Source organism: Rhizophagus irregularis, chromosome 3 (assembly GCF_026210795.1).
Source record: "Rhizophagus irregularis chromosome 3, complete sequence".
In the NCBI taxonomy this organism is placed as follows: Eukaryota; Fungi; Glomeromycota; class Glomeromycetes; order Glomerales; family Glomeraceae; genus Rhizophagus; species Rhizophagus irregularis.
Genome location: NC_089431.1, coordinates 630586 through 652215, shown reverse-complemented (window position 1 = coordinate 652215; position 21630 = coordinate 630586). Strand labels below are relative to the sequence as shown.

The 21630-nt window shown below is 34.3% G+C and overlaps 11 protein-coding genes across 11 annotated transcripts; 9 read left to right on the top strand and 2 right to left on the bottom strand.

The window, feature by feature from the left end:
• Positions 1–6335: 6335 nt before the first annotated feature.
• OCT59_020183 (uncharacterized protein) lies at positions 6336–7872 on the top strand (the record flags this gene model as incomplete). The annotated part of the gene is made up of 4 exons (XM_066149015.1): positions 6336–6624; positions 6776–6790; positions 6866–7713; positions 7795–7872. The coding sequence occupies 4 exons, from the start codon at positions 6336–6338 to the stop codon at positions 7870–7872; spliced, it is 1230 nt and encodes a 409-aa protein (XP_065989968.1).
• Positions 7873–8345: 473 nt separating this feature from the next.
• OCT59_020181 (uncharacterized protein) lies at positions 8346–9441 on the top strand (the record flags this gene model as incomplete). The annotated part of the gene is made up of 5 exons (XM_066149013.1): positions 8346–8498; positions 8842–8894; positions 8977–9066; positions 9247–9277; positions 9361–9441. 5 exons carry the CDS (start codon positions 8346–8348, stop codon positions 9439–9441), a joined length of 408 nt encoding a protein of 135 aa, XP_065989966.1.
• OCT59_020182 (uncharacterized protein) lies at positions 8662–9307 on the bottom strand (the record flags this gene model as incomplete). Its single annotated transcript, XM_066149014.1, has 2 exons — positions 8662–8875; positions 9288–9307. The coding sequence occupies 2 exons, from the start codon at positions 9305–9307 to the stop codon at positions 8662–8664; spliced, it is 234 nt and encodes a 77-aa protein (XP_065989967.1).
• A 461-nt stretch (positions 9442–9902) lies between the features above and the next one.
• OCT59_020180 (uncharacterized protein) lies at positions 9903–11342 on the top strand (the record flags this gene model as incomplete). The annotated part of the gene is made up of 2 exons (XM_025309795.2): positions 9903–10462; positions 10558–11342. The coding sequence occupies 2 exons, from the start codon at positions 9903–9905 to the stop codon at positions 11210–11212; spliced, it is 1215 nt and encodes a 404-aa protein (XP_025189254.1). The 3' UTR covers positions 11213–11342.
• A 687-nt stretch (positions 11343–12029) lies between these two features.
• OCT59_020179 (uncharacterized protein) lies at positions 12030–12422 on the top strand (the record flags this gene model as incomplete). Its single annotated transcript, XM_066149012.1, has 1 exon — positions 12030–12422. The coding sequence occupies one exon, from the start codon at positions 12030–12032 to the stop codon at positions 12420–12422; it is 393 nt and encodes a 130-aa protein (XP_065989965.1).
• A 239-nt stretch (positions 12423–12661) lies between these two features.
• Positions 12662–13528, top strand: OCT59_020178 (uncharacterized protein; the record flags this gene model as incomplete). The annotated part of the gene is made up of 1 exon (XM_025329899.2): positions 12662–13528. One exon carries the CDS (start codon positions 12662–12664, stop codon positions 13526–13528), a length of 867 nt encoding a protein of 288 aa, XP_025189253.2.
• A 250-nt stretch (positions 13529–13778) lies between these two features.
• Positions 13779–14246, top strand: OCT59_020177 (uncharacterized protein; the record flags this gene model as incomplete). Its single annotated transcript, XM_066149011.1, has 1 exon — positions 13779–14246. The coding sequence occupies one exon, from the start codon at positions 13779–13781 to the stop codon at positions 14244–14246; it is 468 nt and encodes a 155-aa protein (XP_065989964.1).
• Positions 14247–14883: 637 nt separating this feature from the next.
• Positions 14884–15875, top strand: OCT59_020176 (uncharacterized protein; the record flags this gene model as incomplete). Its single annotated transcript, XM_066149009.1, has 2 exons — positions 14884–15105; positions 15411–15875. The coding sequence occupies 2 exons, from the start codon at positions 14884–14886 to the stop codon at positions 15873–15875; spliced, it is 687 nt and encodes a 228-aa protein (XP_065989963.1).
• Positions 15876–15961: 86 nt separating this feature from the next.
• OCT59_020175 (uncharacterized protein) lies at positions 15962–16845 on the top strand (the record flags this gene model as incomplete). The annotated part of the gene is made up of 3 exons (XM_025323870.2): positions 15962–16131; positions 16206–16498; positions 16595–16845. 3 exons carry the CDS (start codon positions 15962–15964, stop codon positions 16843–16845), a joined length of 714 nt encoding a protein of 237 aa, XP_025189252.2.
• Positions 16846–19188: 2343 nt separating this feature from the next.
• OCT59_020174 (uncharacterized protein) lies at positions 19189–20695 on the bottom strand (the record flags this gene model as incomplete). The annotated part of the gene is made up of 4 exons (XM_066149008.1): positions 19189–19212; positions 19371–20007; positions 20055–20403; positions 20488–20695. 4 exons carry the CDS (start codon positions 20693–20695, stop codon positions 19189–19191), a joined length of 1218 nt encoding a protein of 405 aa, XP_065989962.1.
• A 49-nt stretch (positions 20696–20744) lies between these two features.
• Positions 20745–21557, top strand: OCT59_020173 (uncharacterized protein; the record flags this gene model as incomplete). Its single annotated transcript, XM_066149007.1, has 1 exon — positions 20745–21557. The coding sequence occupies one exon, from the start codon at positions 20745–20747 to the stop codon at positions 21555–21557; it is 813 nt and encodes a 270-aa protein (XP_065989961.1).
• Between the last annotated feature and the right edge of the window lie 73 nt (positions 21558–21630).

The window sequence follows — 21630 nt, the reverse complement described above, 5'->3', positions numbered from 1 at the left end:
CTTCAATTTTCTGAATGATGAAAATTTTTAATTATTTTAGAACATGAAACTAAATTATTCATGGAAAAAATCCAAGGAAAAATGTTTCCACGATTAATTATAATATATACCGTAATTCCTGTATGAGGTTTAAATAATCCACAATTTTAACATTAAAATTAATATGATTTTCATCTATTTAAATATGTGGTGATTTTTATTTTTTAAGAAAAAGCACTTTTTTTATAAATTTTTAATAATTTCATGTATATTCTTTAACAACTTAAAATCATTATCACTTTCACTACTCATTACAAAGGCCATGGAAAACGCAAATCATTTTACTATTTATCCTTGTTGCGTTCCAATTCGCCTAGCATCATAAAAAATCACTATCACGTGGCTGTTGGAATGTGAATTTTCGGTGGTCACGTGATAGCAAATATTCCATGTGATCATTACCTATTATCGAAAAGTTAAACACTGACGGTTCTTATAAATCTGAAGTCGAGTCTAAAGAATACTACATGGGTTATGATAACATCAACATTACCACAACGGTTCTCTAGAATATTTCCCATCATCCACCAAAGCAGAAACCATGGCCATTCTCACAGCTTTACTCGTTTCTCCAGTCAATGAACAAATCACTATCCATACGGATTCACAAGCTGTCATAGATTCGTTCCACAAATCTATCTACTTATCCTCTATATCTCCTAGACGCTATAGCAAAATTAACAACAACATCCTTTGGACATCTATCCATTATATTATACGTGAGCTTAAATTGAAGATTTCCTTCAAAAAGATTAAAGCACATTCAGGAGACGCTTTCAACAATATAGCCGATCAACAAACAAAAATTGGACACCTACATGCAATTCCTACAAAAATCTTACACAACCATCTGCCAAATCGAGTCGCTACTCTTATGTGGAACAACCAAATCCCGATCGATCGTGACATTCACAAATGCATAGGCACGATCGTTAATTATAAAAGACTAATAGGTGAACACCTAAATCATTCGAACCCCAAGGCTATTAATAATGATCGTTCTACTCACAAAAGATACAGTATGGAAAGTTAAATGCTCTACTGGAACCATCCCAACCTTAGATATTCTTAATTGCAATTACGAAAAAATCATCAAAGGCCGTATTTCCTACTTTATGTGCGGGAATGCTAACGAACTTATATGGATTTGCTCAGAGTTCAAAACTGACATCAAAAACAGGTTTCTTTTCCTTGCCGACTACCTATAAAACTAATAAAACTGATCAGAGAAAATTGCGACAAATTATCAATGAATATTGATGATACCGTTAAATACTCTTCTACCTTTAGATGAGCTTTCAGAAACGAACCTATACCCCCGCAGGCTTACGACCGATTTTTTCTCCATATTTTCGGCTCACATAGACAAACAAAAGAAATATTTAATTTGTATTACTAATGACATCAAACTTAATATCTGAAAAAAACGCGCTATTAAATGGAAAGAATGAAACATGATTTCAAGACATATCACGTAGTACATCATTCTTCGAGATACTCCGAACAATAATCAGACACGCAACGATCGACGTAACTTTGAATATACAACATGACTTCAGAAACTATAAGAATCATTCAGATTTATTGTTTATTTTATTTTCATCATCCAATTTTTTACATAGTGGACCCTTTTATAACCACATTGACGCCTTGTCGCTCACAACACCATGTTCTCAAACGCGCTGTATTTTATGTCTAATTTACCTACCGCTTAGAAACTAGTTCCACCCTTATAACATTAGAATATCTAGCTTAATTTTACTTCATACTAATTTTTTATTTTTTAGCGTAGCTTTTTATTCTTTGTTGTTTAATTATTGTTCTCTAATGGTCGTGTTATTGAACAGGGTGGTTCTTCTGTTACAAGTGAGGGCTCGGACCTTTTCATGTTTGGGTGTTAGCCTTCCTATTGTAGTACTATATTTTCTTCGAAAACATTGTAGTTTTACATCGATAGCTTCTTGCTTGACATAAAATAAATAAATAAATAAATATTATCGAAAAGTTAGCAAAATGCCCGTAAAATGCTACTTTATAAGACCGTGTTTAAATCCTATTTGATTACTGTTACTAGTTGGATGTAGGATATTGGTATCCCTTTCATATGTTGATATGCTGTGCTAAAATATTTTTGATCACCGTTGGGAACGAGATAATTAATCTATTGTTAAAATAAAAGGTGATAATGATAAAATGGTCTTCAATCTCCCAAATAGTTATAATTATTAGATTTTTAATCAATCTGGTAAATAAATATGTAAACTTGTAAACTCGCATGCTAATATCATCGGAATCCATTTATTTTAATACGTACAAATATTGATTTCGAATGTGACGAATGTGACATGATTACTTTATCACACAAAAATGCGGAAATTATCGTTGTAAATTAAAGGAAAGGAAAGAAATTGATTCTAATTTTACAAAAAAAAACTTCACAACTTCATGTAAATCATAATATTTAAACCTACTTACACATTACTGTACAATTAGTCTAACAGAAATTAAGACAAAATACTTAATTCCAGATTCTGATCCATTCTTTTCATTGTTTAATAATGAATGACTAGATATTATGAAATTTGTGTAGCAAAATCTTTGTTCCAGCAGTTAAAAAAAAAATTGTTCTTAAAATAGTAACAGGTGCTGAAATTGTTCCGCTTATATTCTTGCTCTTTCAGCTGGTAATGCTAAAGAACTAAAAAAAATATCGTTAGTATGGTTGGTACCAAAGGACCATACTACATAAAAAAAAGCCTCCAGAAAAGTGAAGGTAGCAAAGTGTTCAAGAAAACAGGATTCTCTGTCCTTTATTAGTGTCAATAGATCTATCATCCTGTCCTAGATCTTGCACAATAAAGGATAAAGGGACTAAAAGTCCCTTCTTTGCAATACCAACGTAGGAGTGCATAGGCTAACCTTCCTTCAGGAAAACCAGTTCCACCTCTTCTCCTTTGGTCTTTTATTTGTCTGTAAGCTTGTTTATTAAAATTTCCCCTGCTTAGCATGCTTACCTTACTAGATAAATAGATAAGGAAAAATTGATTCACTTTCTTGTAATTCTTGATATGCCGTTGATGAATTTCTCATCGTATTAAACTAGTGTAAGTATATCAACACTGAAAAAGTACCGAAAACGTGTTTAATAATATAAAAAAAATAAAGAATTAATAAAATGAAAAGGGGAAATAAGTTCTTTTATATATATATATATTTTGTACAAACTTTGTGAGTATTATATATTGCAAACAGATATTTTTCAGATTTTCTCACGGGTTTGAAACACGAAAACGCGAAAAATAATCAGTTTTCGCGTCTAATAAATAAATCTTTACTCAAATAGTTAAATCTTTACTCACATGAAAACGCGATGTATAAGGGAAAGGTAAGGGTATTTATATTTTTGAGCTAATTATACACAACACGCGCCATGAAATTGATTACCATGACTCAAACTCAATTGAATAGTATCTTACATATATTTAATATGGGTAAATATTTTTAAGAAAACAATCAAGGATGATACAGTATGAGTAGTAGCGAAGCGGCAAAGGATCTTAAACTGTTCAAAGTTAGAATTCCCCTTGGAGATGGGAATATAGTTTTGATTTGTTCCAAAGGTGATATTAATAATATTCGATTTATAATTTGCTATGCTGCAGAAGGATCAAGTGTGCGATTCAATTCGATTGATGGTTCCAAAGAAGCCCTATAAAAAAAGAATGTCCGGAAATTGTAGCTGAAAACGTCCGGAAAATGTTTATTTGTCTGGAATATGTCCGGAATATTGCAATATTCCGGACGTTGGAAAATTTCCATTTTCCGGAAAATGTCCAGAAAATGTCTAGGAGGGTTCAGACCCAGCGTCCAGAAAGTGTCCGGAATATTGCAATTTTCTGGACGTTTTCCGGACACACGGACATTTTCCGGATGTTTTTAGCTACAATTTCCGGACATTTTTTTTATACAGGGAAGCTGTAAAACAACCAAATCAACTAACCGCGTTTACCAATGAACTTAATGCAAGCAACCTTGTGAATCGAATTACTATTCTCCGTAGAGTTGTAAATATTGCACGCATCGTGTTAACCATAAATGACGAAATATCCAATACGATATACCCCTCGAGAAGTGACAGAAATTGAGACACTTATTACGTTTTTATGCTGATTAGGTTGAAAAGAAAGTCTTAAAAGTGAATCTCCCATACGCAAGTAATTTGGATTTTTGTTTGCAATTCTTACAGTCAATGTACAATTATGCTAAAGATTTTCCAGGGCTTGTTCAGGTCGAGAAAAACCTTTTTTTATCAAATATCAAGGAATATGTAAGGTTAAAATGAAAATTCGAGGTATCTCTTGTACGTTCAATGTGGAAAAGAAGAATGATTTACGGGAAATTGTAAGATGTGTTCTCAGCCAGATTACATGGAGGAAACTTCGTTCATTGTGACATGAATTCCCCGACAACTATAGTTAGCAGAGGCCGTAATAAAAAAAAGTTTAGCGAAAGATTGAGGCTAATATATTTTCATATCAGAAATGTGCCAGCTGGAAAAAGTATAAAGATTAGATGACAGCTAATGGGAATAATGATAGTACAGTATTAACATCAATGTCAAGATTGTCATGATTTACTAGTCATATGTATATTTAATTTGTAATATGCTTTTAGAAATTTAGAATCCAATGTCGACATTTTTCAATCGCAAAATCACAATCTATGTTATATTTGTTGTTGTGTAAATTTAATTGCATAATAATAAAGCTTTATTACTTAACTTTTAGGTGTAATTGTGCATCGGAATATAAAAAGAGCTTAACATTTAGTAGTGGTTTGGTCACTTTCTTCTTATCTATAGAGCTACTCTAGCGGCGAAGTAAAAATAGATCATGTGAGGTGTTTCAAATCACCTGATATGCGCAGTGCAATATCGGAAAAATTCTCGCCGAAATATAGGGGCTGTACGCGAAATAATAGCCATTCAAGTTTTTTTGCGGTTAAACTAAAATATACAAAAGTTAATTACTTAAAATTGACTCTTATTTTCTAAATTAAGGTATTAAATATTAAATGAAAATCTCCTTTTTTACAAAACATCTAATTCTGATATCATGATAAAAGATAATAAATCTTAGGATAGCTTGTCTATTAAACATTAAGAAAATTAAAATTTGTTGCAAACAAACAAACAATTTTTATTTCCGTATATTTAAAATTTATTTATTTTATATTTATTTTTAGTTTTTGTTATCTGAATAAATATTTAAATAAGAAATTTTTTTTTCTTTTAAGAAGTTAGTTAAAACTTTAATTGGTTAATCTATTATTTTTGAGGTGGGTCACTCTAGAAAAAGATTAGCATCTTTTATTTCTTTCCAATACAACAAGTTTAATAGAACATATGTTTACAATCTTAAAGGACAAAAATAATTAAATTGATCGAAATATGATCCAGTTAAGAATTTTTAAGGAATAAAATTCGAAATTTTCCTCACGCAATTGCGACCGAAAAAAAAATTCCAAATATCATTGAAAATTCAAGCATTGATTAACTATACCAATTTTACCATCAAGTCCTAAAATATATAATTTTTCATATTTATAAACTACAAAAGAATTTTAATTTGATTTAATTATTTTATCAAGATTTGGTATTATTTTCATATCTACTCCTCATGTGTTTTACTTAATAATTGGCCCAATTCATTTAAATGTATTATGTGCTTCAGTTTTGTTATTCTATAATAAATAAATTTTAAAATATTTATTTTTATAGGAATTTCAATTTATAAAAAATAATTATGCAGGAAAAAAAAAATGAAATTGGTAACGAGCCTCTTTATAATTCTAATAACTTTAAAATTTTATTAAAGTACATGGGAATTATGGATTATATGGCTCATGGTACTGTGAAAATGGAAATCAGCTCCCTTATGAACCTGAATTAGCGAAATTGTATTCTCAAGATAAATTGGAATATTGTCTTACTTGCTTCACTTCAAGCAATAAACTCAAGTTCGCAATTATAGCATAGAAGCTTTATCGTGTACTCTCGCGCTTGTATTTATTTTTTTTATCACTTGCATGTATTAATAAAGTACCGTGAATATTCTTCTCGCTTATCACCTGATATGTAATATGTAAATCCCATGCGAGCATGATTTTTGTAATCTGGTGTGACAGATATCTACTGAGTCAGATAAATCTGTGCGACAATTGACTTATATAAAAACCCTACAAAAAGGATCACAAACAAGTCTATCTTGTCTATTTGTAATATTTGTAAAACGACGATGCCTGTTGCAATTCTTGGTACACAAATTACTCTCTGGTGTTTCGACTTACAAAGTAGTTCTAAATTCAAAATCTTAATTGGAGCTGATAATGACATCGACGACCTGAAGGAAGTTATTAAAGAAAAATGTGGTTTTGCTTCTCCCCTGTTTAAATTGTGGAGAGTTAACACGAATCGAGTTGTGGAAGAAATGTTAAATGACGAATTAGTTGATACAGCACAGACAATTGGAGAAACTTTTTATGGTGTTGAGGGAGGCAACATTCGAGTTGCAGTTAACGCTCCGGGTGAGTCACGAAAATTTTTAAGTGTGATACAACGTAATTTTTTTCTTTATCATATTCGCCAATAATACCGAATACTTACTTATTCTTGTGCTTTTCTTTCCTGCTTCTTATCATCAAACCCGCCCAAAAAAACACATTCGCGTTATCGTAGAGCAACTGGTTGCTGGTAAGTGAGTCGTAATAAGTTTTGTCAACGCAACCTGTTTTTCACAATTATAAAGGTCTTTTCTTTTCCATGTAGCTGGCACGAAATCCTTAGACCGTGTATATATATTCGTAGATAACTCTAATTTTTTAATACAAGGAGAGTACTACATATGCCGTAAAAAACCACTGGACTACCTTTTAAATAATAATCAAATCGTTTTTGATTATGGACTACTTTTTAAAAGAATTAAGGGTAACCGTGAATTAGGGAATATCCCGGTCATTGTGGGTTCCGAGATCTCGCCGGACGACTCAATCTATAAAGAAGGATACGATATTAAAGTGTTTGAACGAAATTGTATTGGAAAAGAAAAAGGTGTCGATAATTTTATCACCCTTAAAATGGCTAAAGCGTTTTATAGAGAAAGCCCCGGTACATTAGTTCTAATCGCAGGAGATGGCGACTATTTTGAAACATTATTAGAAGCTGTCAATTTCAAATGGAAAGTCGAAGTCTGGTTCTGGAAGGGTATATTAAATTCATTTAATAAGCATGAACCAACTAAACTTTGTACAAAACATCTGTTTCCTGTGAGTGTATCAGATCAATTGAAGCTTTCTGCACCTCTATTCTCTATAGGGGCATCAGGTTACATCAAAGGTGAAGCTAAGATACACTATACACAACTTGAAACATGCTATAAGTTTTTTGTGTATGCAACTGGAGATAATCAATATAATATGGAAACCCTTGAGTTTACCAGTGATACTATGATTGAAGATAAAGAGATAGTGGAATGGCTCGCCAATTTAAATTTATTCAGTTGGATCAATCGGAAAAGTGGGACTACTTACTTATATTTTAACGATGCAAGAGAACTGAATATCGCAAAGGGATGGATTATGAGAGAACACAAGGAAATCGCCATTTGGGAAAAGCAAGTAAGCCATTTTAATAATAATATTCAGTTTTTCATTAATTGATTACTTAAGTTTGAATGATAAATCCGGGTTATTATTTAGGTACAAAGAAGAAAACAAACGCAAAGTTTCTACAATAGAGGAAAACAAACGCGAAATTTCTACAATAGAGGAAAATGAAATATTAGAACATATTTGTTAGGGTTCCGATTTTACCGAAATGTTTCGTGATGATCTGTTATTAAGTTCTTGTTAGATGAACTCTAACTCTTCCTCAAGCTAAAGACCTGAAAAAGTTATTTACCGAAATGTCTTTATTCGGAACCCTAATATTTGTCAAAAAAAACGATTGCTTAAAAGTTTTATTTCAGCAGTGTAGGTTGGGATATTTAATCACAATAACAATATTAAACTTGTATAACAATTGATTGTAAAAATAATAAAGTTTGCTTATATTTCATGCTTAATCGAGTGTATGCACAAACATGTGTTATGTGAGATTGGTAACTGTGCATTACTTCATGTATATATAATGAAAAAGGGGAATTGCGCAGAAGATATCGGTAAAATTCTTGCCGAAGAATAGGGGCTGTGCGACATAAGATTGGCATATATATATTTGCATTATTTTTTTCGCTTGTATAAAAAGTGTTATGGAATCCGAGCTTGACTTACTTAGAGAAGAAAATGCCAGACTTATGGCTAAGATAACTGGGCTCAAGTTCGAGAAAGCTGAGCTCGAGGCAAGGAATGCTAAGCTTATAGAAAGAGTCGCGAAATTGGAAGAGAAGCAGTTGGAGAGCGTAGTAATAAAAAACTTATTACATGCGTCACAAATATCGCGAAAAACATGATCATGTCTCATGTACCCGAACTTTGTATTTATAGAATGTATCGCAAAATAAAAACTTTTTAACACTGCATAGCCAGTGACGGTTGTGCATATATGTTATTTTTTTGATCGTCGAGCTAATGCATTCTAATATAGGATAATTTTGCAATCCATTTTTTTCTGTTATTCCAAGCATCTTCTCCAAAATGGGCTAAATAATCCCATCCGGTATACATTTTGCTAGGGTCCCAATAATTGTCTCGATCATCATTGTCATCCTCATCATCGTTGTCTTCTTCATCATCTATTAATCCTAGAGCCTTCAAAAGTTCGTAATCTCCGTCCACAGAACTAAGACCAGAATCGATTAGTAAGTTTCATTCCATAGCTAATATAATACTCTAAATTTACTTATCTTTAATTTAGCATTCTAAAGCCTCTTCGATTATAAGCAACAGCATTAGATGGGTCGAGCATAAAATCCAAAATGATCATGTGAAAGAATCGGTAGAATTATTGCCGAAGAATAGGGGTTGTGCGACGTGCGAAGTGCATATATATTATTTCGCTTCAATGAATTTTTTTTTTCCGCAAACAAAATTTCGCAACCCATAAATACAAACCTTGCAATTATGTAAATAAGCAAATAGAACGGGCATATTCACTACGTACCTTAGTGTGAAAAAGTGCCAGTGAAAATAGTGGAGACGAATCTTACTTAGAAAAGCACCGGGTGAGACATTACAATTAAGGGTAGATTTACTTTCGGTTTAGGCTGAGCATTTGCAAGAAGGCGTCTTCAGAACTTGTAGCTAATACATAGTTTCCCTTTCAAGGTTATCGTTAGCGTCACGACCGATGAAACGGGGGTTAGGATGAAAAACAATGAATATAGCAGGTTATTGGGTGGTAAATAGAATAGACACAATGAATAGGATAGACTATCATGTATGAAGCAGGTTCCTTTAGGACCAGCGCCTTTCAACTGTATCATAAGCAAAGTTGCTAACTTGTAATTTATCCAATGTATTGCAAATAAAAAGCTTGCTTTGATTAACTCTTTGCATATGGATAGCAGAGTAGTAATGAATGAATTGATAAGGATCTGATAGTTTGATCGTACTCATACTAATGCAGGGCATTTAGGGACAAAATCTTAATTCGTGATCAGTAAGTTGGATTGACAACAAAGATCGGGGATTTTCTTTGTTTTGCAACTATCTCTGCAGACCCTTAGCATAATAGGTGCGTCTATTCACACTAATTTCGGGCTATTATTTCACCTGCAGATCAAAGAGAAATCAGGTCGAGGGGGAAACTGTATAAGTAGAAGACGGGTGTGGAAAACGCATAGGAGTGTTTATTTTCTCTTTACACTATGGCTAGTGAACCTTCGAGCACCACTATAGCCAGTGAACCTTCGACCAGCACTTCGGAAATTCAAACAGATACTTCTGAGCCTTCCCAACTCGAAGTACTTGCATTAAATTATCTTCGAAATCAAGAGATTTCAACTATCCCCAGCAGAATTCCGAAACTCTATCCTTGCAGTATTTGCCAAAAAGCAATCTTAACATATCGATTTCAATCGTTCGTTGTGTTAGATTGCGAACACATTTTCCACCGCCAATGTCTTGAGAAGTATATTTTGCAAGCAGAAACAAATCCTTTTACTCTTACATGCCCTTCGTGTGAGATAATCATTACATTAACTAGAGAAGAAGCAGTACTCGCCTCTGGAAAATATCATCTTCAGACAAAACAAACTGGCACTGAACAGGATGATGAGGAGCTCATGGCTTCGCTAGGATTCGTAGAAGGTGACTCTCGTGCTGGTCAGGGGAGACAGTCGAAGCATGTCACTATGAAGGATCAGGCGACAAGTCCAATCATGATTGAGGATGATGATGATAACCAGTCTAATTCTGTTGATAATAGGTAAGCGGAGCAAAATCCATGCACAGCGCCTCTGGCCATTCTTGCATACATTTATGCAATAGCAGTTCTCACTCTAGTCTTTTATATATCTCCAGAACTCCGGAGAATCAAGCTAATTCTAATGATGAAATCCGCGCCACTAATACACAGGATAACTTTGAGAATCAATCTAATGCAAAAAGTGGGGATGACACCAACGTGCAAGAAAGTGAATCTCAATCAAGAAGAAATTCATCAAGAAGACAGACCTCTCCAAGGATCACTCGTGAACAAGAAAAATTCCAGGCCCTGTTGCAAGAATTATCTACGCCTGCCAAGGGAGAGAAAGCCGAAAATGTTGATGAGGAGGAAGATGCTGATGGATCTGTATCTCAAAGCTTAGCCCGATTATATCAAAAGGCAACTCGTGCTGGATTACGCGTTACAAAGGCAAATCAAGATGAAATTTTATGTTGGTATAAATATGCTGAAGGGTTCGAAAATAGGGTTAGGGAAATTAGATCTCAAGATTCATCAGTTACCGATCCAACAGCTAGAAGTCGAGCATACCGCGAAGTCTCTCAACATCTTCCGGGAATTACAGAAGCAAATTTGCGTAAGAAAACCCAGAAAGCAAGGAATATATATAAGGTGTTTGTAAGGATAGGGACAAACAAGATCAAGCGGGTGAAATCATATAGCGCCGATGCTATTTCAAGCCTATCTACTACCCAAATTCAAAGTATTATAGACCGTTTCTCTATGACATGAATGTAATTATTTATCACGTGATTCCGTGAAGATTCTTCACGCTGTCACGTGACCACTGGAATAGCGTTTACCGAAAGTAAGAACGAAATATTAATAAAGTTTTTGTTCATATAGTGAACCTTTATTTTAATCATATGTATGTGTATACATGAATGAAGGTGGTGCGTGATAAAATGACAGTTTCATGTTATATTATTTTTTCTTGTGGCTCGCTCATGATTAAATGGTTGATCTATATATGCTGTAAAAAAATCATTGTAGTTCGTGGAGTAAAATGTTTCATGCCCATATGCCAATAGCCCGCCATGCATTTGCCCAAACTCTATATAAACAGTTCGATTTCTCAATACATGTTCTTTTATACCAGTAATCCAAATAATACTATTCGGAAAGTCGGAAAAATAGTCCCAGATTGTTTAGCCGTAATGTGTGGAACATGATTTCAGGAGATGAATTTTAACTGCATTATCATAAAAATTGACTGTATGTAGTTTTCTTGATCGCCGGTCACTTGATCATATTCTTTCTGCGCAATTTTGAAGACTCTACCACCAGAAAAAAGATTTCTGTTCATGTGTATTTTCAAACATATTAATAAAAGTATTTGCATATCGGACTTTATTTTAAGGAAGGCGGATGATCATCTCGTGATTTTGAGAAACTCGCCAGCTCCTGGAACTCTCCTAGAACTATCGAGGAACTGGTAGGGAGCCAGGTGTACCGTAATACAATAATGATCATGTCGGATGTTAAATAAAGGAGTGATCACATATTCTCTATGTAAAAATTGAATTATAGCTCGTACCTAATAAACTAAATGATACGAAAATTAATATTACGTGGAGCCCCAGAGGCAGATTTTACTACATATTTAGCTCCGGAGGATCAATCGGGCTGTTATTACCAATATACAGAAATAGCACTTGGGTATTTTATAGATAAGCTTTCACAAGCGCGTTATATACAGATTTCAGACAAATATATTGCCATATGCCGTCTTTGCAATGAAACTGATAGAAATTGGATAAGCTTGATTGATCAAGCAACATACCGAACTTTTCGAGCATCAGATATGGTAATCATGTCTAGTGATGGAACGGATACACCCACCAATCTTCATGAGGATTTACATAAAATAATGCAGGAATGGTATTACAATGAATATGAATCTCCTTCAGCATTAATTAGACGTTGTTTGAGAAATAATTAGATCTATTCATGTATCAAGTTTTTTTTCTTTGCTACAGAAAAATGAATTTGGGTTTAGCCCGCCCCCTTGTCTAAAGACTGCGGGTGAGAAAAAAAAAGATATCCACCTCGAAGTTCTTGAATGAGAGGGCCAGTAAATTTGAATCTGGTATTTATTAGAGTATAATATTGCTAAATCAGCTAAAATCGGCTATAAACTATAAAATCACTATATCTATTATAATCTACTAAAACACTATTATGGATTTAGATGGCAGAGCCTATTCTAAGCTACATGGAGTAAGCTATGGAGATATAAACTTTGAAAAATATAGAAATATAGTTGATGCATTATGGCCTTTATCACATATGCGTGATCATGAAACACCGGAAATGTGGTATTCTCGTATCCGTGGCCCATTTAGGAAAATACTTGAAGAGAATTCAGAAATCCTTTCTAAAAATGGATATATTACGATGCATGGAAATTTAATTGAAAGAAGTGATAGAGTCCATGGTCTTCCATCAAATTACATATATTGTAGTGTATGTGACTCCTTAGTTTTCATATCTGAAAATGGCCTTGGTGGTCTTCCCATAACCTATCGAGATAACCACTTGAAAAGATGCATTTCTGGAAATACTATTTCGAATGAACATGCAAGAAGAAAAGAAATTCTCAAATCTATTGATAGGAGGGAATTTCAGATCTGGCAATATAAGCAATATATATTAGAGGAAGAGGCTAAAATTAATCGTCTTCGTCTAGAGCTTTTCTCCAAATCTACCTTACACTCAGAAAAGGATAAATTGGCATCTATATCATATGATCTTGATGCACGTTCAACTGGCTATGAAACATACACACAGGTTAAAACAACTATAGTAGAAAATACTATGATGCCAAGTGCTCCAAACTTCGAGCCAGCTTATATTCCACCTTCTGGGCAAGAAATGGTTTCGCCAATTTCACGTCAATCATCAAATTCCAAAAGTAATATAAGTGAAATATTTATCTCGTCTCGGTATGCTAAACAAAATAACTTATTACCATCTATAGACCATCTTAATCGAAACGGAGTGCCCGCATTAAGATTAAGAGATGGTACAAAAATCACATTCGTTTAACTGGTTTAACTGACTGAGAAATATATTAATTATAGACTATTGAAGATTAATATTATTTAGCTAAAGACGCAATGTATAACTTATACTTTATTTTTTTTTTGCGTAATGAATGGCTATATAATCTGCATGCATGATTGTCTAGTGAAATTGTGAAATGTATCACCTGCAGACACTATGCATGATCCGTCTATTCTGGATTAGATCCTCCAATATTGTATAACTATTATAGTGAAGTATTTCAGGAAGATTAATGAAGCGATCTTGGGGATTCTTGATTCCTAAATACTATAATTACGGCTTTGAAAATTTCTATGCAACAGTTATCCAGCGAGCTTATAGGAATTATAAGAAGAGACCTGAATCTTTGGCAAAATGGATTTGGGAGGCGGTGAGGAATGATGGTACTCCTGATGATAAGAAGTATTTAGGTATAACTTCTTGCATTCCTTATTTTGACTGGGAATTTGAGAAGAAAAATCAATTATATGTGAGATTAGCTAATGTAACATATGATATTGTTTTTAAAATATTATACCAGCGAGGCTATATAATCGTTAGAGGTTCAGATTGGACTAACCAGTTAAAGTGGCTACAGAATCCTGAATATTATCGTATTGATAAAGATAACATTGAATATCTCATTAGAGTTACAGAATTTGAGAAATATAAGGCTGATTCATGGTGTATAAAATCAATCTGTGAGCGTATCGGATTATAATTCTTGCAATAAAATAAAATGTGTCGCCTGAATTTTCAGATCATCAGATCCCGAATATTATCTTAATAAAATAATATATTGTCCAGTCACAATGCATGTTGGCGTGTGCGACATAAATTAGCACGTTTTCGATCCTCGTTAAAGTGCATATGATGTAATAGATGATACAATTTTCACACATAAGAAATCGATCTCCAAAATACTTCGAATTTTTTTCCTATCTATCTGAATGCATTTATTTATGAGTTTATTTCCTTCGGAGCTACAGGCTATTCCTACTAGATTCCGACCAGAGTATATTTATATAATGTTACTAGGCCTTTATTACTGAGCGGTCGAGCAAGTGAAATAAAAAAAAGTATGTATATGCATATTCCTCAACGCCTTTGTAAATGTTGAGATCTTCAATGCACATTCCACATGCCCTTATTCTCTAACACAAAATTTTGGCGTAAAGTGCCTTGCATATTTCTCCTATCTCTTTCCCCCAACATGAATGCGAGTTAGAGAGGACATGAATGGAGATTTAAAAGGACAGTATGGCGAAAAGGTATTGAAAATTTACCATACATTATTTTTTTTACTGTATTTCGCCTAGCAAGCTTTACACTAATATTAACTTTTTATTCTATCAAACATGGAAGAATTCCTTTTAAAGAGAGAGCCTCTTGATATTGTCAGAATCTCTACAGCGTTATTCGTACGAGTAGAGCAGGGCGAATGGACGGGCGTTCTCGAAAAGGAGGTGGAGAATTTTAAGAATGTTTTGAAAAGAGTCTTAGAACGAGTCCTCTCAGAAGATGTCGAGCGAAGAAAGAAACTTCAAAGTTTTGGTACCGGGAAAAAATTAGTTAAACGGGTAAGGCGATGAATTATTTTTATAATAAATATATGGATATGATGACGTGTATTTTTTAGGTTTTCTAAAGACATAGTGGGATCCCGTTGCATATATGCTAGTGAATGCGCTAATGTCCGTTGTGATATCATCACTTCCCGCATGGCAGTAGCTAGTTATATGTGCTCACAGAATATTGATCATTGAGCTCATTGCCGGCATTTTTTGATAGTTTATGAAAATGGAAACCTAATCTGATCCCGCGATTTGTTATTCACTTTAATTAACAAAATTTGTTAAGTCTAAACTAAGCTAATTATATTTAGGTTGCAAGTGCCTTCAAAGATTTATGTTCTCTAACAGAAATGAAAGCTCTGGTAATTGATGCTGAGACGTGGCCTAACGATGCGAATGCAAATTTACGGTGTTTGAAACGTGACGTTGGGCAACTTATGAATGAGAGCACCGGTTATGAGAAAATTATGTGGGAGAGGATAGAAATGGAACTTAATAATATAAATGTAGAAAATCTTGGATTTGATCATCCAATATGTTCGGGGGTCCTCGATATCAAATCAGAACCTTTCATAAACATTCCTGAGTCATTTTGCGATATTTTTAAGGAACCGTTTCAAAAATATAAGTTAGAACAGAATCAAGATATATTAGACACTTGTAAAGAATTTATCCAGAACGAAGAATCAAAGATTAATGAAGATGAGGATTTGCGTGATGTTGGATTTGGAAAATGGTTAGATAGCTCTGAAAGGCTTCAAGATACGACAAGATGAATTCTAGAATCTTTGTAAGTTTATTATTTTTCGCCCTATACTCTGCCTTCTTCTATGTGTTTGCTTACTACTCATGAATAATATAAATGGGTGGGATCTTTTCTAGGTTTAAAGTTTGGAAATCACCTAAGTATGAAGCCTATTCAAAGAAAGGGAAATCGGTTAATGAAGGGTCATACGTCTGTGAAGTACTCGCGCCATTAATAAATATAGTAATGAGTGATTTGCCTGGAAATCCTGTTGTATGGGATATATGGTAAGCGCCTAGTATCACCTATAAAATATTTCCCCCTGTCGTGCTTTTTCTTATTTAATGGTTTTTCTAAATAGGGGTGAAGAGGGAAGTTCGGCTAGTACTATACGAAAAGGATCTCGCAAGTTTGCACGAAAGCCTGATTATATGACCATAGCGCAATTAGGAAAAGATGCAGAACTCGAAATAGTATATCTTGAAACTGGTAGGCCAAATTCCAGCCAAGATAAACGCCGGCGAGATCATAAAAAATTAATTCGATTATCCAAGGATTCTATTGATACTACTAGGATTTTATCGAAGATCAAAAGAATGTTCAATCAATTTTCCAAGAGGCAGAATTTGACTATATTTGCTATTAACATCGCAGGTAATGCATTATATTTTTACTTTTCTTCGGCCATACTATACCTCCTGCTCTTGTATTACAAACCAATAGTGAATAATCATGTTGCTTTTATTTTAGGCGATGTTATAGAACTTTATGCTATGCGAAAAGAATCGGGTATTTATAAATACTGTTTAATAGAGGAAGCAACAATTCCATTACATATGACTTCCCCAAGTGCCGTATACCCGCTTATACATGCGTTGATGACTCTGAGAACGGCCGTCGCATGTACAATTCACAAAATATTATATAGTTCTGACTCTGGGGATAGTGAGCATAGTTCTAGTGAAATGGTAGTAACAGTTACGACACCAAAAAATTCATAGAATAGAGATTTTGTACATGTAATTTTTATTAAGTTATATTATTAATAAAGCAAGTGTACTATATAATATTTTTTTCTTGGCAAATTTCGCTTACGGGCCGTGAGGAAAGATCAAGTCACGTGTATTTTGAATATTAACCTATATAAAGCATAAATAATACTACATCACGCAAGCATGCAATCTGAAATAGATGGTCCTGGTGAGACTGATTCATTGAAACAATGCATTAGCGAGCTTAAGGTTGAGAATGATAAAATCATGGCCGAAAATGGTGAGCTTAAGACCAGAGTTGCGAAATTGGAAGACATGCTATCGCAAAATGAATTAATAAAAAACTTGTTATCTGTATCACGAAAAATATGATCATGTATTAATTTGGCAAAATTTCTTCAGCGCTGGGGTACCCCTGCCAAAATGATTTTTTCTTGCTGATCAATGGTCGGGTGTCATGTGCATTTTTGATCGGAGTTTTCTAGCAGATCTTTCGCGATATTGACGCGTATGACTATATCCTGGTAGACTTCGTCTATGTGGGTGACAGAATGCTCAGAATTCTTAGATTCTCAGAATTTTTCTTATAAAATTTCTGAATCTATAAAATTCTCAAAATTTTTTATTAGTTACTTATGGTAACAATGACCGGTATACTAACACCAACTTTTCACGTATATTACTCAAAGCAACTTAACCAGCTCCCTCGTTCTATCAAAATAGATATATGGCGACGTCTTACTTCACGAAAACATCCATTATCGATAAAACAGGCAAGTAGTATCCATCCCGAAGTGGAAGATTTGTTAAATAAGGCAGTTGGAAATTATATTAAGCAAAAAGAGTGTCAGAAGATGAAGCCCATTACTAGTGACTGTGAAACTTCGTTAAGGCAAGAAAATGAGGAATTATGTATATCAAAGCAGGTATTGGAAAAAAAGATTGAAGAGCTTCTTGACTTGCAAGAGCAATATAAGTCTCGTGAGGTAGCCATGACCAGGTCTTTGGAAGAGAGTGGTGAGAAAGTCAGCCAATTATCAGATTCGGTAGCTTTCTTCAAAAGTATAATACCTGATACGAAAAAAGCTATTGCATCAGCTGAAAAGTCCATTGACCTGTTAGAGAATAGATGCCGGAATCTGGAGGATATTATTTCTGTTAAAGATAGAAAAATTGTCACTCTTGTTGATCAGATCCTTTCCAATATGAAGCATAGTGATGTGACTATAGAACCGGAAATATATTCTAGTACTCATGAAAGGAAATTATGGGCGAAGAGGCGTGATGAATCTGAATATGATCTAGAAACCAGGAAAAAATATACATTTCGTCCTTAGTACCTAAGAAAATTCTACTCATTAGTGAGAATTTGATCCCAACCAAGACGTATCCTATGTGGATGCTCTCGAGGTACAGTTAGATCGAAAACAATGAATTTATGTTCACATAAAGCCTTGTCAATAATCTTAATCACACTACGCCAGTCATTAGCATATTGACGCACGATTCTGCTAAGCTCGTCCGCAGTACACGATCCATTGAATAGACAGACGTGTGTGAGATTTTTTCGTATTATCTTCGGACAGTCGAAGTAACTCTGGGATACATATATCGAACTGACATTGTAATGGCGTCCTTCAATGAAATAAGGAATAATTTTCTCTTGCACTTTCTTTGGATCAGCACATACATCTTCGAATATAGGCACTGTACCTCTATCTGGAGAAAACGAATCCACCTTAGGGATTTTATCAGGCTTCAATACTCGGAATGTAATATTTTCACGATATGGCTTTGGACTATTTGCAATTATCTGGAATGCCGATTTGAGGTACATATATTTCGGCTCCTTAAGATTATGGCCGATGAGAAGCAAATCATCACACTTGATATAGCGCGTCCCTCCTTTCTTCCCATTAAACATTCGATAAAGCTTATTTCTAAGCATGAGATTGAGAACCTCATTAGTTTTTCCTGAATTGGTACGGCCACAGATTAGTAAAGTGAAAGGCCATTGGGGAACACTGGAATTGGCATTGTATTTTTGGGCATCTTTAATTTCGTTAATATGGTATACAAGCCTTTCAACTGGCTCAAGTTTCTTTATTTTCATGTCGAACTATTACTAATGATATTCTAAAATAATCTTGCAAATTTGCGGGACCGCGTGGTCTCGGAAAAATGCCAAGAAAATAATTCTCTCCGACTTAACTTGGAGAATTACTCAAGAATCCTTTCTCGATTAGTGTATGCTTAATGTATGAAAAAAGATCCGCAGTATAAGGCACTTCGATAAGACATATACCTTGCTCTTTGCAAGTATCCCGCTTCTTCTGATCGCGTATTCTCTGTTCATCCAAATCTATCTGGCCTCTTCTATGAAACATTGAATTAAGACTATAGTGTTGCTTGCCATGAAATTCGAATCCTAGTCGCAACTCTTCGTTATATCCATCAAGTTGCATTCCATGCAAAAAATTCGGCCTACATGATGGGAATTTCTTGCCTAGTAGATCCTCAAAAATATATCGTACAGTTCTTTCGGTAGTATGATGGCATAGCGGGCACCATTCGAATTTTTTCATGATATATTTTAACGGATACTCCCATTGATGTGCACCATTCTCACAAGACCAAAGATACACAGCATGATCATTTATTCGCCCAGTCCTTTTTAGACATTGACCACCACGCTTCATGGCATAATCCTCAGCCTGAACTGACTTACTAGAAGCATGAACATAATGGACGAATCCAGTAGGGTGGTATTTTCGCATAAATTCATCTGGCAGATACTCGATTTTATCAGGCTCTTCAATTTCTTGAAGTTCCTCATATTTAAAGGGCCTTTTGGGGTTTCGTCCTATCAGATGAGCAGTTGATTCAATGGGTTCATCCTCAAGATAATATAAGACTGGCTGTGGTGGATTTTTCCCAATAACAACCCTTTTTATCTTAAAGACACGCAAGCTCCAATATGGATCGGTTGCTCTACGTCTATGATCTCCTTCCAACTCGCCTGCTTTTAACAGATATCTAACTGCTGTACCTTTTTGTAATTTTATCTTCTCATCTTTTCCGATTGCACGCTTAGGTTTTTTAGAAGGCTTTGACTCAACTTCTTCCAAAGTCATAGCACGAGCTGGTGACATTCCAATAAGGCGAGTCTTACTGTTATTCAGATAATCAATATACTTCTTAAGGATTTTCTTAAATACCCCCCATCAGTTAATCGTCCCTCTATAGCATATTGGACCTTATATGTTAATATTGCTATTCTTTTCTTAAGCGCTTTAATAAAAGCTAAGCTCTCAAAACTATAAAGGTCAACAACACGTATTGGGACATTATATTGTTCTATTCCTCGTGAAAATGCACCTCGAAACGAAGCATCACCATCAGTCATTAATAATTTTGGCCATGTAAGGGGGTTAGAAGGGTCCTCATAGATATCTTTAATCGCAATCCAGATTTCTAAGCTATTTCTTGATGTTAGTGAGCATCCATCCTTAAAACGCGTTGCTACATCGATAACTAGAAGAGTACAAACAAATATCCATCCATCATCTTGATCATGAGTGTGGAGCAATATATCGCATTAATGGACTTTGTTCAGAATCTTAATCTTTGAAAAACTTGCCTCAGCTTTACATGGTAATGGCTGTCGATATATTTGGTAACTATATTGGTGTTTTATCCATTTTGTGATATTCTGCAATCGAAAAGAATATCCTTCCTCCTGACACACTCTATATAATTTTTTTGCATTGGGATAGAAACTGGGTATATTATAAAACAAAAGTCTACAAACTATACGGAGCTCTTCATCGGGATCTATTATAATTTGGGGTTGGCTCATTCTCAAGATAGGATTATTATGATGGTACTATAAATTAGGATGAAATACCATGTTTGATCCGGCATATTCAGAGCTTTTAGATACGAATCAGGAGCTTCGTGGTGAGCTTCAAGATGAGATTTTCATTAATAAGAGCAATGAGAAAAAAATTCGATCTCTGGTAAAAGAGCTTGAGCAATGTTATCGAACTATCTCAATACAGGATAATACTATCATAGCTCACGAGAAAGAGATAGAGAAACTTAAATCAGAAATATCTGATTTGCGAAAACAGCTTAGGGTTTTACAACAGGATAAGAAATTCAAAGATGAGGTTGGGTCTATTCAAGATGGACGAATCATAGAGCTTGAAAATAAGGTTGGGAGTCTTAAAGCAAGAATCCGGATTCTCATAGATAAAAAAATCTCAATAAATGCTTTAGATATGGCAACAACCAATCTTATTGCAAATGTTAATAGAGGGTTAGATCGAATTGAAAATCACATTAGGGGAGTTGGTACTCCTATGCAGAATCCTGCTAATGTTATAGATGGTATCAGAGGCTCATTAAATACTATTCGGGTTACTTTGCAAAATATTACAGCTGAGCGTGATCAGTACCAGAACATATTAAATGATACGAATAACCGGAAACGGGACTATAGGAATCAGTTAAGAGATAGTAGAAATCAGAATTTACGGTTACAACGTTTATTAGATGAATCCCAAATTCAGGTTGAAAGAACTATGAGAGAAAGAGACAATGCTCAAGGAGAGCGGGATCTGGCCATTCTGGCTTATAATAATGAGAAAAAAGAATCCCGTCGCTGGCGTTTCTCATATCGGGATTGTTCAAGAATTAATACGAGAAAAATTTGCTAAACAGCTACTATATCAGCGAAATGTTAACCATCATCAGCAAAATACCCGTCAGTTACAGACTAATGCCCAAAAT